The sequence below is a fragment of the Rattus norvegicus genome, chromosome 1 (assembly GCF_021556685.1).
Source record: "Rattus norvegicus strain SHRSP/BbbUtx chromosome 1, alternate assembly SHRSP_T2T, whole genome shotgun sequence".
Classification (NCBI taxonomy): domain Eukaryota; kingdom Metazoa; phylum Chordata; class Mammalia; order Rodentia; family Muridae; genus Rattus; species Rattus norvegicus.
In genome coordinates, this window is record NC_141534.1 from 182,950,714 (window position 1) to 182,965,829 (window position 15,116).

Consider the following 15,116-nt stretch of genomic DNA (forward strand, 5'->3'; position numbering starts at 1 on the left):
CAGAAGATTAAATCCCCAGTGAGAATTCCTGGACTATGCTATCACACAATGACAACAGCCCTGTTCCAAGAAATGGTACAAAGTCCACACTAGAAATTTTATGACTCCAAGTGAACTACAAAAAACACTCCAATGCTGACTAGCAACTTTCCTGGCTGAAGCAAGAGAGACAGAGAGGAGTGACAGTTTGCAAACAAGGAAGCATTGCTCCTGGCCACTATTAACTGGGCCAACGTGGCTATTATTATTTCCTTTGCTTATCACAAAGAATAATCTTCACATTTTTTTGTCTATGTGCATCTTACTTTAAAACTTCTCTAATGAATGAAAGTCACCATCTAAATCTTGCTCTTTTCTGTATTTTTTAAAGCTTTTCATAGATTGATCAGGAATCACAAAAACTGTACATCAGTCTTATTGCAGGCTGCAAGTACTCAGCACCAGATAAATTACACTTCCTAAACTACAGTCCCAGAACAAGCAAGAAAAGCTATTCGACTTGCATCTCTAAAACAAGGGGTTCAGACATTCTGGGCTGAGGGTACAAGTAGTTTTTTCTACTTAATTAGATGAGTAGTTCAAACTCAGATATATGTAATAACATTTTTACCTAAATATCAATGTGATTGTGAATGTAAATGCACAAGGGCATATGTGCATGGATCCTACTATAAATTTTATTGTCACGTTGTGCATTTTTCAAGAAAGACCCTGTGTGGCTGGGGATGTGGCTCAATGAATAAAGCACTTCCTAGTAAGCAGAGTTCAAATTCCAGGGACTCACATAAAAGCCAGGCAGGTAAGGTGGTCAGTTTGTAATCACAACATTCCTGAGTCAAGATCCTGGAGAAGTTGGTTAGCCAGACTAGGCAAATTTGCAAGCCCTGGGTTCAGCAAATGACTCCTCTGTCTCAGTAAATCAACTGGGAAGTAATTGAAGAAGACATCCATCGTTAGCCTCTACCTCCATAAACATACATACACATATGCATTCCCAAACACATAGCTACATACAGTGGTCCCACACACATGCACAAATACATGCAATCTACACATAAATGCAGAGAGAGAGAGAGAGAGAGAGAGAGAGAGAGAGAGAGAGAGAGAGACCATCAGCTTCTCACCACATTTTCATGGTCACACAGAAGTCACCATGGTTTGATCAGGAATGTGTATGTCTATTACCATATTGCTGGTCCTTGGCCTCTTTTATTTCACTCAATTTTGACTAAGCCTTCATGTTCTCAATGGGATAACCTCCCAAACTGTTCACTCTGCCATCCTCATCCCAGATATACCTGCACAGTAGGCAATGTGATCTATTAGAAAGTTAAATAAAGCATTATTACTGTCTTGCTTAAAATTTCCCAATGGTTTCCTCTTGCACTTGAAACAAAGTTCAAACACTTCATTAGAGCCTTTGAGATTATAATACGTATTATCTGCCTGCCTCCTTGATTTCATCCACATCATTCTCTCCTCTCCAGGCACTCTGCTGTGTTTTGTTGTTCAAATACACTAATCAAAAGATGTTTGTACTAACTGTTAAAGACACTATGCACTTTGGTTGCAGGACATTAAGAAATCTCAAATTAACCAGGAAACTCTCTTCCTAATGGCTAGCTTTCACAGTGCCAGAAGACTACTGAGACAGAAAAGACATTTCCCAATACTAGACACTGTGTGCTACAGCATCACCTGACAGAAAAGACATTTCCACGGGTATGATCATGGTATGACAGTTGTGATAGTAACCAACTTCTTTCTGATTGGATTAGAGACTCGCTACTTAAGAAATATTTCTGCCTGATACTGTAACCTGGTCAAAACTCCATGACTTGGAAGGTCATAGACCCTAATAGAGAAGTCTACTGATATTGTTTCACTAAATGGAAGGTTATCAGACTGCCCTCCTAATATGTGTATACCCATTATGTGCTGCTCCCAACCTTGGTCAGAGGAACCTCTGATTGCAGTTGATACTAATTAATGCAGAGACCAATCACCAGTCAAAGTGCTGACTTCAGGTACTCAGCTATAGATAGGTCATCTTTATCAACCTCTCCATACCCAAGGCTCGGGAAACATCATGGAAGAGTGGAGAAAAAGAATGCAAGACACACAGAATGGCGAGGAGAGTTGTGGAATGTTTTTGGACATGACTTGGCTGATGTACACATCAACTCACATCTGTGATGGTTACCTGCCTGAGACCCGAACAAGGTCAAGCCAGTGAAAATTCCAGGGGCCGCCGAGGCTCCATCTCTATCAAAGGGTCTACTGACAGTTGGCAGCTGCTGGTTCTCTCTTCTGTGGGAATGTGCCTACTGATAGGTGGTCTGTCCTCAGTGGATGGTCCTACATCCTTCACATCTGTCTAGCTAGTTGGACTCAGGGAACTACTAATATAATTTATTAATATAATAATAGATTTTCAAAGAGGACATTAAGAGGACAGGAAGGAGTTGGGTTGGTAGTTATCAGGGGGAATTGGTAAGAGGCAGTGGGCAGGAAGTAGATAAATAAAAACATATTTTAAATCCAAACACTGTAAAAATGAGAAATTGTAAAGATTTTTGTTCTTCTTCTTATTACTTATTATTGCTACTTGTAGGTACTTTTATACTTATCATCCCTAAGTCTCTGCACAATTGACTTGTTCCAAATGTCAGCTGAGAGCTCTCTTCAGAAAGGTCTTCCTTCCATTCGGTCATTCTCTCCTCACTGCATTCTCTTCATTGTCTGAACTGTCTTACTCTGAGACATGGTGCTATGTAAATTCCACTAGAAACCTGATATTACCATAAGTAGTCTTTGTATCTGGAACTGAGTATTCATTCCAAACCCCCATGGGCAATGGTGATATACCTCTTTAAATTATATTTTAAGGCAAAAAAAAGGGAAAAGAATAAAATGTGCTAGAAGGAGAGCATACTATGGCATGCACCTCTCAGCTCATTCAATACGAATAGCTACATAGAAGTACAGTCTTCACAACACACCCCACCCTGCAAAACATGTAATTTGCAGAGTTTACTAACAATATCTAGGCTCACATGTCCTTTCCACATTTAAAACTTTTGTGGAAAATAATTACATATAAGAACAAATATGGGTCACTGCAAGCTATCACAGAGATGTTCCTTCACACTGACATCAGAAAGGACTGTGCCATGTACATTTTATTACATGGGTGCATTCTTTACTAATGCCCAGGGTCAACGAGAATAAAAACACACATCACTGGATGGTGGGAATGCTCCTATGCCAAAAAGGTATTAGTATCCTAAAACCATGACAAAAACAAGTGCTGTGCACAGAAATAGAGAGAGATTCTTATGTGTACTAACTTTCAACCATAAAAAAGTCACCAGTTGATAAAAAATACTAAATTTAAAATCAAACATTCTGGATTCTGTAATTGCTGTTTAAAATGTGTCTAAATTTTTATATTGCATTGGTCTGTGAATTCCCTTCCCTAAAATTTCTATCCTCCTTCTGTGCTTAGATTACTACACATTGTTTTTCTTATTGGAAACTGTGTGGCGTCTTACTTTACTGAGTTTCCACTTCAAAATAACCAGGATTCTAAGATGCAACTTTTTTCTAACCAGGTCATGGGGACTGGTGAAGTTTTTTCCTTTTCTACCTTTGTTCTTTATGTTTCCCAGTGAGCCCTCTGAACTCAGTAAACCAAATGCTGTCCATGAGACAAGGACCAATGTGGAGACGGAAGAGGTCCTGGCCAATGTGGGTTGTAGTTTGTACACTCATTCTTGGCTTTTACTTCTCCACAGCATTTGACGGGATTCAGCTGACAGTAATCAAACAAGCAAGTAAACAGGGTCCATAGAAGACAACTGCAAATGTCTGGGCTCTTCATCAATGCTCTTTAGATTTCATAGTTAATGAAATAAATTAAAATTTTACATTAGTCACAGTCTTCCTACTCCAACACACACACACACTCCACACAAACACACACACTTACATACTATACAAACACACATATCTCACACACACACATTGTAGGTCTGGCAGGAACATAAAACCCTTCCATTGTTTTTCTTTACAAAAAAACAGAAGCTGCCTGGTGACCTGATCTGTGGCCTAGGTCAGTTCAGGTCCGAGGCTACAGTCGCCATGTTGTTGACTCTATCTGGTGAAGAGGGAGCACAGAGAAAGTTTCCACATGCAGCTGCTATTTCCCATTTGTTAAATCCTTTTATTGCACCATATAAGTACACAGCTGGGAAATGCTATAGAGTGGGAGTTAAACAAATACTTTGGCTTTCCAGCATTTGGAGAACACAAAAGCTCCAGCAGAAAGCACAGCGAAAGTTTGGAAACATTTCTATGAGAATGGTCTCTTTCACACTAATCTATAACATGTTTGCAACCTTAAGCTATTTTATACTACCATAAATCATATGTGACATGAATTACTACATATACATTAGTATCTATTTTGACAAGTTCTGCATAACAAAAAACTCAGAGTAACTCAGCAAAGCAACTTAGCACTTGCCAAAAGTAAAGTTTTTCTAAGAAAAATAAGTTAAGTGCCCTCAGAAGAAGCAGAACTTGAAGTGTATTGTCCCTGCCTCTCTCCATACATTTTCCAGTCCAGTTACTTTTATTTGGTCAGGCCTGCACATGGAATCAAAGCACAGCTATCTTGAGCCAGTCCCTCTCTGTGTCCCCTCTTTGTTTACACTAATCCAAGCCACTGTAATCTTTCATCTAGATTTCTGAAATAGAAACCCCAGGGTCCATCCTTCCACACTTGCTGCCTGCTCAGCCATTCACTGTGCCACAGTTGGAATTATCTGTGAGAAACCTTCTTCAGCCCTTCAAAGGCTGTTCCCACTGCACTCAGATCAAATCTCACCCCCACAATGCCATTGCCAAGGCCTGTATGATACGGTCCCTATCTATTTTTTCCAACCACATCTGATGTATCTCCATTCATTATCCTCTGACCACAAGGACCATCTTTCATTTCCTTAAATTAAGTTCTGGGTTTATCACCTCAGACACTCCATACAGCTGTTCTCTCCATGGATTTAGTCTTTGCCCTACTCTGACTACTTTCTGTCCTCCTTAGGTTGGAGAAGGCATTTTATCCATCTATTCAAAGATAGATTTGTCTCATTGTGCTTTCAGACAACATTCTGATCTTCTGCACAGCACAAAAAACTTCGACTATATATGTATTTGCATGCTGTCCCCTGTCTAAGAACACAACCTCCAGGCAGGCATGCCTCACATCTGCTTCACCATAACACAGCTGTAGTTAGGGAATGTGTGGCATCCAGAAGGTGCTCCATAAATATTTGTTCAAATAAAGACCAAGCAGAGTCTCATTATCCTGCCTATGAGCAAGGAGCAGAGAGTAGATATCCGTCTCAGCCACGCCATCGTACAGACACAGAGTGAACGTTAAGTTCAATCAGAAAATGTTCTCTATTCCTGCCTTGCTATATATTTGCCTTCCCTTTCTCCTGGAAGATAAATTTCCAGCCCAGAAAACTGTTTACTCTTGATTCCCTATGTATAAAAGAACAAAATGATGTCATTTGCAAGAAAATGTGGAGATCATCATGTTACGTGAAATAAGTCTAATACACAGACAAGGGATTTAAGGTAAGTATGGGGGAAGAGAGAAACATTGACCTAAAAGGACTATTAGGAACTTAGACTAGAAAGAGGAGAGAAAGGAGGTCTTCAAGAAATGGTAGAAGAGCAGGAAACTATAATAAAAGTACTATCTGCATTATGAAAATGACATTATGAAATTTTTAATCTGTATAATTAAGGTGTGCTAAATAAAAGTCTACGAATCATGGAGTAAAACTAAAATTATTTGAGTCATGCTTCATTCATCTTTTGATTCTCTCACCTACGCCTATACTGTATGTACAAAAATCATTTGGAAAAAAAAAACTTTCTCCCTGAACAAGTTATTTATTTCCCTATGTTCATTTGTTTAAAAGGCATTTAAAATGATACCTTGTGTTTTGTTTAGGAATAAAACTCATTGCTTAAGATATTTTCACTAAATTTTTGATCACTCAAAAGTTAAGAAATACAAGCTAGGGTTAAGACATATTAAGGTTCTGGTTTCTTCTAGATGATAAAAAAGTGAAGATTTTTGTTTTGAACTAGATAACTAATGTCCTCCTGGGGTTTCTGTTCTGATGTTCAGAAGACAGAATTTGCCATGGGAAAGCTGCATACTCCTGCATCACTTGACATGCTGTTTTTGCTTTAGAGAAGCCCTGTGTGGTCTGACTGGATGGTACAATGCAGCCTTGAGTGCTCCTTTGATGTTAATATATAGCCACATGACTTGTCATTTAAACTGAAAGATACAGGCATTTCCTTATTAAAGATGCAGTCATGCTATGACTTCATTCATGTGGGCATATTTGTTTAACTTAATGTTTCAATATTAATACACAGCCACACTTTATTTGAATTTATTTTGTGACATTACTAAACTAATCACATTAAATTAGAATGGAAAGAATAAGGTAACTGACTTCCCTTGTTTAAAGGGTAAATCAATATTCTTTTGTCGAGCAGACTTCATGGTGGCTATAGCTTACATCGCAAACTGCTCTCCAAGTTTTCCCAGTTACCAGAACAATAACAACCTGAATTTGGCCTGACCAGGAATACTCGGAAGCCAGGTATTTTAGCTTTCCTTAAACATCTCCTAATGATGTAGACACCACTGGTAGCAGTCACCAGACTCTCGGTGCTCACCATTCTTTGCTGAGATGACAGAACGCTGTCCCAGTCAGCATCTTGTTGAATGGTACTGACAAGCGTCGGCAGCTCCTCAGAGTGAGGTTTGTTGTGCATTATGGGGTGCAGAGGCAGATGGGAGGCCGGGTGTTGATCACTGCCCTCTTCCTTTTCCCTTGAGGTCAAATCCTGGGTCATTGTTTCCTCTCCATCCACTGTACAGGCAAATGGAGAGGTGGCTTGCTTGGAAGACATTCTTCTGCAGAAGAGAAACACCATGGATTAGAGGACCCTCAACAAACAAATTAGAAGCTACTGTATTTGACTAATGTGAGCAAAAATAAAATAAAGATTCTTGATACTGAGAGAAATCAGCAGTCTAAACTACAGACAAACAACTGTTAGCTTATCTGTTACCTTCCTCCTCTTTGCCCCTCCCCCTAACTGCTGCAAATCTGATCCTTAGCAGCTTTTGTGATGTACAATATACATATCTGTGTGCCCTTCTTCCAGGCTTCCCCAGTAGATTCTGAGTTCGCGTAAGGCGGTACTTGGGTTGGTGGTTAGCAATGACAAGAACGAGAGAGTGAGTAAACAGACTAATGAGCCACTCTGACGAATGACTTCAGAGAAAGAAGATCTAACTTTCTCACACAGCTGAAGGAAAAAATTAAGCCTATACAAAAAAATATAAACTGAATAAATAATTTGTCCTTAATACGCTAAGCAAACTGATCATCACTTCCTATCTTAAATCTTGACTATGAGTGCCAGACGGCACACCAATGACCTATCTGAAGCTTTTCTGAAGACCTCCCAGATGCATTAAGAATTGCTTCTTAACTTTTAAGGGCCATGTTGACTGAATGGCTTCTAGTGTTAGATAAATCTTATAGCAACTTTGTGGCATTTGAGTTGAATTTCTGAAATAAGTATACCTCCGTTTCATGTCAGAAAGTATACACATGATTCGTAGCATTTACTATGAAAAAATAAAATGCCTACTATGCACACTAAAGGTTAAAAACTCTGTGGAAATCTTCACAAAGAACTGTCAAAGGACTGTGTCAAATCGTCAAAGGACTGTGTAGTGGGCTCTTCATTTTGTGCTTCAGATAAGATCACAAACCATGATGTCATACAAAATTACAAAGCTCTGAGAATATCACCTTAGAAAGATGAGTTTCTTAGTAAAGGGGTTAGTGATCAAACCACTAAAAGTTTACAAATTAGTGGAAGAAAACATTTTGCCCTAAAACTTCATGTTGGTATTTATTTATTGTATTCCTTTGGAGCTGCTGTGCAGTGGAAGGAGTACAATCGCCACCTTAATTGCTCTTTAACATTAATTGATTTCATACCATTTTTAAATGCACAAATCAGTTAACATAGGGAACCACATGAGCGTTTTTCAAATTAGCAAATCATTAACTTGCCTGTACTGTTTCTACAGACAAATAAATACTGATTAAAGGGTCTAGAAATCTGAGATTAACAGTTAAATTTACAAATCTGTCACATGCTTTCATGAATATTGCAGTGAAGGAAATATCAAGTGCAAGGAAAAATAATTAAGTTAATTCCAATTTAAACAGTAGTTTTTATGTAGCAGCCCATGTTTCACATAGGATTTAACAGCTAATGCTAAATTTCTCACAATTAATGAGGGGGCTCAGAGTTAGTATCCTACAGTGAAAAACATTAATAGAAGATCAGCTAAACTAATTATGCATAGTTCTAAATAAAAGTATTACGGGCTTTTGAAGTGCTTTGAAACATATTAAAATGCTGATGCCTACTTATAATAATCATTGTACAAATACCAAAACTTTCACCTATTTAGATGAGACTGGAAAATAGAATAGGGACAGTGAGCAGACGAGTGGCTAGCTCTATTTCCCCTAAAAAGAGAGAAACTGAATGTTCTAAAGAGCACCGTTTCAAAGGCTCTGACACGTTCTCGAGTGACTCCTGTTGGTGCTAACAAATGGACAAATACACACACACACACAGAGAATCAAAGCCAACAGATGAGCCTCCATACTGAGAGTCACTACTGAACTTAGTGTGACTAAGTGGCCCCAGAAATGCCAGTGCAAAACCAGGCAATTCTAACTGTCCTGTAAGTTATCACGCATCGGTCAGAGGCAGCAAGAGTGTTTGCATTGTTCCGATGATGGGAAGTTAGCCCTAATGTAATCACACACGTTAAAAATGGATGAATGAGTTGACTGCCACCTTTTAGAAACAGTTCAATACAAGTAAAGAAAAAAGTCATAATCCAAAACTCAAAGTGACTTCACAACAAGTCTCATTCAGTTCTCCCAACAAGCAGCCTCTTATTATAAAGTAATTTGGTGCCTTCCAGTAGCAGTATCTGTGACTATCGCTTTAGTATAAATTAATCATGACACAAAATGCAAAATGTAAACAGTCTCTTAAGAATCATTTTGACAACAGACTATACTGGTTAACAATGGTGTACGATCCTCATTAAACAACCCTGCAGCTGTAAAAATAGACTCAATCTGTCCAAAGCTATGAGTTGACTTTAAAGGCTGGTTGGTGAGTGTTTTTCTTAAGGAAGGCTGGGCCCTCAGTCTTAATCAGCCAATAAATTATTTCCTGCAATTACATTAAATAGAAAATTATCTTCAAATGGGGAGTGTTAATTGAAAATCAAAATTCAGAGGGAAGTTTAGAAATTACACGCTGAATACAATTAGTGGGGAAAGTCTTCACCTCTCCTTCATCGGCAGGCTTCTGGTGAGCCCTCCAGTGACCCATCAGAAGTCTATTTACAGTGGCACACAAGCTGTCTTTTATTTTACACCCACAAACACAAATGTGTATCAAGGTTGCAAATACCAGCTCGGCTGCCAATGTATTAAAGCTGACTGTTCATCCTCAGCTCCCACCAGAACCAGGCAGAGCCGTGGGGAGGTCGGAGAAGCAGGAAGGCACACATGGCTCCCAAGTCCATCCCTTGGTAAGAAGGTCACCATGCTGTGGTCTAAGAGCTCTTCTCAGACCATACTTCTCATCCTTCTCCGTGTTTGTTTATTAGCACTCCGAGCTATGTTGTCCACAGAGGAAAAGAAGACTCTTGCTCTCAACCGTTCTCAACAGTAGCAATTGTTGTGTTGTATTAGTGTAGGACAATGGTTCTCAACATTCCTAATGCAATTTAATACCGTGCCTCATGCTGTGGTGACCCTAACCATAAAATTATTTCATTAATACTTCATAACTATAATGTTGCTACTGTTATGAATTGTTATGTAAATATCTGATATGCTGGATATTTGGTATATGCTACCCAAAGGGCTTGTGACCCACAGGTTGAGAGCCACTCTCCTAGGTGGTAGTTGTTTGGTTTTTATATGAATGTACACACAACTTATTTTTAATGCATAGCTTTTTTAATTGTTATATTCGTGTCAGTGCATGTGCATGTGTGTGCACGTGCACATGTGAAGGCCAGAACACAACTTGCAGGAGCAGGCTCTCTCCTTCCACTATGTAGGTCCTAGAGACTAAAGTCAGGCTGTCACTCTTAGCTGAAACTGCCTTTATCTGCAGAGCCATCTTGCTGTCACAGAGTTTATTAAATAAGTCATAGATTTACAACTGGATCAGGTTTAGTAATTTTACACATAAATTGTTATACTATCTTTCAATTTAACTGATTATGTCCTCATTCATTTCTTTCTTTAATATTACCCTTTCTTATTGTTTGTTTTTAATATGGGGGTAGGGGAGGCATCAGAAATGCAAGCGGCCACTTGACAGGTAATGCATGTGGAGCCCAGAGAACAACTTTCAGGAGTGTGTTCTGGGAATTGAACTCCTGTCAGGTTTGCACAGCAAGCACTAGTAAGTAACCTCACCTTGGCACTCCTCCAGGCCCTGGCAGTCCTCCACACCTTCCTCCTACTCTAGGAAGACAGACACTCGACTGTGGCGATACCCTTGCTCCCACCACTCTACCCAAGTCACCTGCTTTAGAAATCCATGAGTCAAACGCACCTTGTCGATTATAGTTTTTCAGCTTTGTGCAGAATTCTCACACTTGTTTTGAATATTCTATATACTATCCATTACAACAGTGTTCCCATACACTCCACCCCTGTACATTAGGTAGTACCTTACCTAGCTACATCCCACACAACTAATGAGCAACGAAAAATCAAAATTCTTTCGAAAATGGTCAATCTCGATGTGACTTTACTTTGTTTTATTTTTGCTCTATTATAACTTAAAAATCATTCAAATGAATTGTTTTTTAATTTGTATTAAAAAAATCTCCCTAGTTAAAGCCCCTGAGAACAGGGGTTTACAATGGAAGTGCTGACACAACCCTACTAAAGCAGCGCAAATGTTGCCGCTATAATACACAAAATCAACTTCTATTATTCTCAACTCTCCTCGCTCATGGGATTTTTCTTTGCTGTGCTCCCAGCCAAACTGCTGAAGCATGAAAAATTTAAATGCAATCAAATGTGCCCAATTCTACTTTACTAGAACAAGTGTCTACAGTGCTACAATCTTAAAAGGAAATGCAACAGATTTGTTTGGTGTTTTTTTTTAACTGTTTATTTATAATACAGTGCATTGGAGATCAAATAAAAGAGGAAATTACACTCACATGGTACCAGTGTATTGACTACACAGAGCACATTATAATCAGAGAGGAAAACTACATTGTCAACTTATCACACTGGTTAAACAAGATGGTTTTCTGGGGCATAGCTATTATCAAGGAAAACCTCCAGAAAGAATGGTATTGTATGTCTTGGGACATGTAAAACTCAGTTCCCATCATATGTTCCCTGCATTTGAACTGTCTCTCTGCCAACAGATCAGGTGAAAGCCCTCAGATGCTGGACCATTGGGCAAACCTTCCAGCTTAAGATTTGTGGTTATGAGATTGATGGAAAGGATGGTCCTTAATCAATAATGTTCTCCAGGATGGAAGCAGGACCACCTCTATCCCAACGAAGTGCGAACAGTCCACCTCGAGCCCTGATGTACTGGTGCAAATGCTCAGGTCACTGCCAAGTAACCCAGGGGTAAATGTGCGCTGTGTTCTTGAACGAGGAAGGTGAGGTGGTCTGGGCTTTGTGAAGGGATGCTAGTGGTGGGCATTCACGTGCTAAAGCCTCTGCAGAAAAGTGGTTTACAGACCTTTCCAATATGATGCACAGAACTATTTTCTAATATCTCATTATTTTTATTTATTATCAAATAACACTCAACTTTTTAAGTATGTTACACTTATTCAAAAGAATTTGGTGCCCACACATAAACATGTGGTAATAATGAAAGAAGAGGCTATGCATTTGAAAGAGAGCAAGGAGGGGCACATGGGAGAGCTTGGAAGGAGGAAAGGGAGGAGGAAATGATGTAATTATATTATAATCTCAAAAATAAAAGAATTAATAAAAACTAAAAGTACAAAAGAAATGCTGTTCTGACATAAAGCAGCACTTTAACAGCTCACCTACTTATAAGGAAATGTTACGTTCAGCCCAACGCTTACATTTATTCTTTGAAGCTCAGCATAGACTCATCTCAGACAATTCAGTGTTACTTGAACACTACCCTTGATCTGATTCTGAGAAATAAACTCGTTCCCGCCCCCCCCCCCAAAAAATATAGCACAGTGCCTCTCATTCTAAGGAGCGTGAGTAACAGATACATTCAGCTGCCAAAATGCACAATGCCCAGGAACCCTCACAAAGGATTCCAGTTCACCCAGGCCAGGGCAAAGAATGACTTCCAAGCCTTTGTCCTGTGCCTCCAATTCCCACGTTCAGGGATTGAAAGGGTTGCAAGGAAAAGCCTAACTTTAGACTTTCACGTGAAGAGAGTTCTGAGGGCTGGAGAGATGGCCCGTTTGGTAAAGAACACCTGTTGCTCTTACAGAGGACTTGGGTTCAAATCCCATCACTTCTATGGTAGCTAAATACCCTCTATAACTCTAGTTCCAGTTCTAGTTCTGACATATTAGGTCATTAGGCATGGTACAAAGATGCACACACAAGCAAACACCATATAGACATAAAATAGATCTTACAATGAAGACACCTCTTATAGGACACACACACACACGCACGTGCGCGCACACACACACACACACACAAACACACACACGCACACAGGAGAGGCCGTCTTTGCTGTCTGGGTCTCTGAGTTCTTTGAAGCCACAATCTCATGTCCTCTCCACTCTACCTCCAAATACCTGTAGGCTTTTACCAGTTTTTCTTTCCTTGTCCATGTCTTAATGAGCAGCTAAGAGAATGCAAGGGTAGTGCTATCAGAGCTACTGGAAAACGTAGAAGCCTATCTTCCTTCTAGCATTTCAGCCCCTCTTTCGGAGTTTATATAGAACCACCAAGATGTCATGCCTCACTGTTAGAAAACTCACTGATCTGAGCAAGTTGTCAAGTTAAGAGATGAGGCAAATGAAATACACCTAACCTGTGCCTAAGAAGGGGCTTAAACTAATGCCTTGATTTTTCTAAGGCTTCTAATTTTTAATACTGATGCTCCAAAATTGTCACCAAAGGCCCTCTGAGGTTCTCACAGAACAGGAACTACCTGGAACAGATTCCTCTCAAGTCATCAAAGTCTGTGTTTCTCTGGAGCCTATATTTAGCTGACAATGTTGCTGTCACTTTATATAGCTTAAGACTGTTCTTTGGACTAGAGCTCATATGTCTTGGAATGCTTTGACTCATGAATTGTTTCTCCTGATAATGTTACATCACGTAACCACCTCTGTCTAATTGGTCAGTATCTGCTAGAAGGCACAGGCATCCTGACCAACGGCTGGCCTCTAATTGACTGCCTATGGAAAACCTAAAATTATCACATTTGTCCTTGTGTATCCAGTTTCTTCCTAGGATCAAAACAACTTGATATCATGGAACCACTACACTTTTTGCTTCATAGAAGCAATACTGAATTTTCTCACAGTAGCTGTTGGGAGTTTTGCTCTGTAAAGCCACTACCAGAGATTATAAATAAAACCAGTGGCTTGACAGTCAGATCAAAACTGAACAATGGCTACTATAAATACACACCCTAACTCAGAGGGTTTTAATCAAGCTCAGCCACTGTTCAGCTCAACTGAAAGACCTCTTCGTGGTTTTCATGAGAGGAGACTGTCTAAAATAACAGCATAATGAATTTATTTCCACGTGTTCACTTAGAATATCCTCTTCACACGGGATGAAAAGCTTTATTTTTTCAAGGAGCATACCCACCAGGCTGAAACTGATCCATTAATAGAGTGTCTGACTATGGGACATCTCATCTGCTTCTTTCATTTAAAAATAAATAAATTACAGACCAGAGCCATATCCTCCCAAACAGAAAGTGTAGGAAGCGATCCATGGACATTCTTCCATTCTTCCTCTATTGTCAGTCACTCTTTGACTAACATTTTCAGAAAAGGAGAGCGTGAGATGAAAACTTGATACCACTGAGGTTGTTCCCAATATTAAATCTCAAGCATAGCTATGCTCGACAAAATTATGTGAAGAAGCTGATGTTCTAGGTTCCCCTCAGTGACATAAAGCTCTGGGGTAATTCTCTCTCATAAGAACAAATCAGGGGCTGGGGATTTAGCTCAGTGGTAGAGCGCTTACCTAGGAAGCGCAAGGCCCTGGGTTCAGTCCTCAGCTCTGAAAAAAAGAACCAAAAAGAAAAAAAAAAAAAGAACAAATCAGATGCATTTTAGACTCCTATCAGAGAAGGATGGGAAAGTGGAGATGGAGGGGAGAAGAAAGGGGGAGGATGTGAAGGAAAGGAAAAGAGGGGAGCAGTGGTGGGAGGAGCAGAAGAAGGGGGAAGAAGCGTGGCTCTGCAGTCCATTTCAGTTTGCCTACTTAATGGAAACCTCATTGCATAGCCCTGGAAACTGTCTCCAGCCGGAGAAGCACTTCTGACTTAGCAAAGGTTATGCAAGCATCAAAGCAGTTAAATATAGGTGCCAAACGCTTCACCAGGAGCTCTCAGTTCTGGGAGTTACTGTTACCTGACAGCTCAGTGAATATAAAATTACTTGTTTCTCCAATTGAAGACAATCAAATTGTCACCTTCCATTGTAATAATGCACAACTAGTGATCAGCAAAGTGCAAACATAATTACCACAAAGAAAACAAAAAATCAACTCTAAATCTCTCTACAGAGTAAACACACCTATCTGGCTCCCCCAAAAGGGGTGCATTTTAATCCTGCATGTATGACGAAAGCTCTCTGTTATTTATCAGTAAGATTTATTAGTCTTACATCAAATAAAAATGGAAAACAACTAGAAAGACCAATTTATAGAAAATGAACCCAAGTATGAATA

General features: G+C 39.5%; 1 protein-coding gene across 46 annotated transcripts in view; it reads right to left on the reverse strand.

Annotated features, from left to right (window-relative positions):
* The window catches only part of Sox6 (SRY-box transcription factor 6), a 608,765-nt gene that overhangs the window by 303,379 nt on the left and 290,270 nt on the right, over positions 1-15,116 (reverse strand). For all 46 annotated transcript variants that reach the window (XM_087657920.1, XM_087657862.1, XM_087657680.1 and 43 more), the window contains 1 exon segment: positions 6,772-7,012. In XM_087657920.1, the coding sequence (XP_087514046.1) occupies positions 6,772-7,008 (237 nt within the window). In that variant the 5' untranslated portion in view covers positions 7,009-7,012.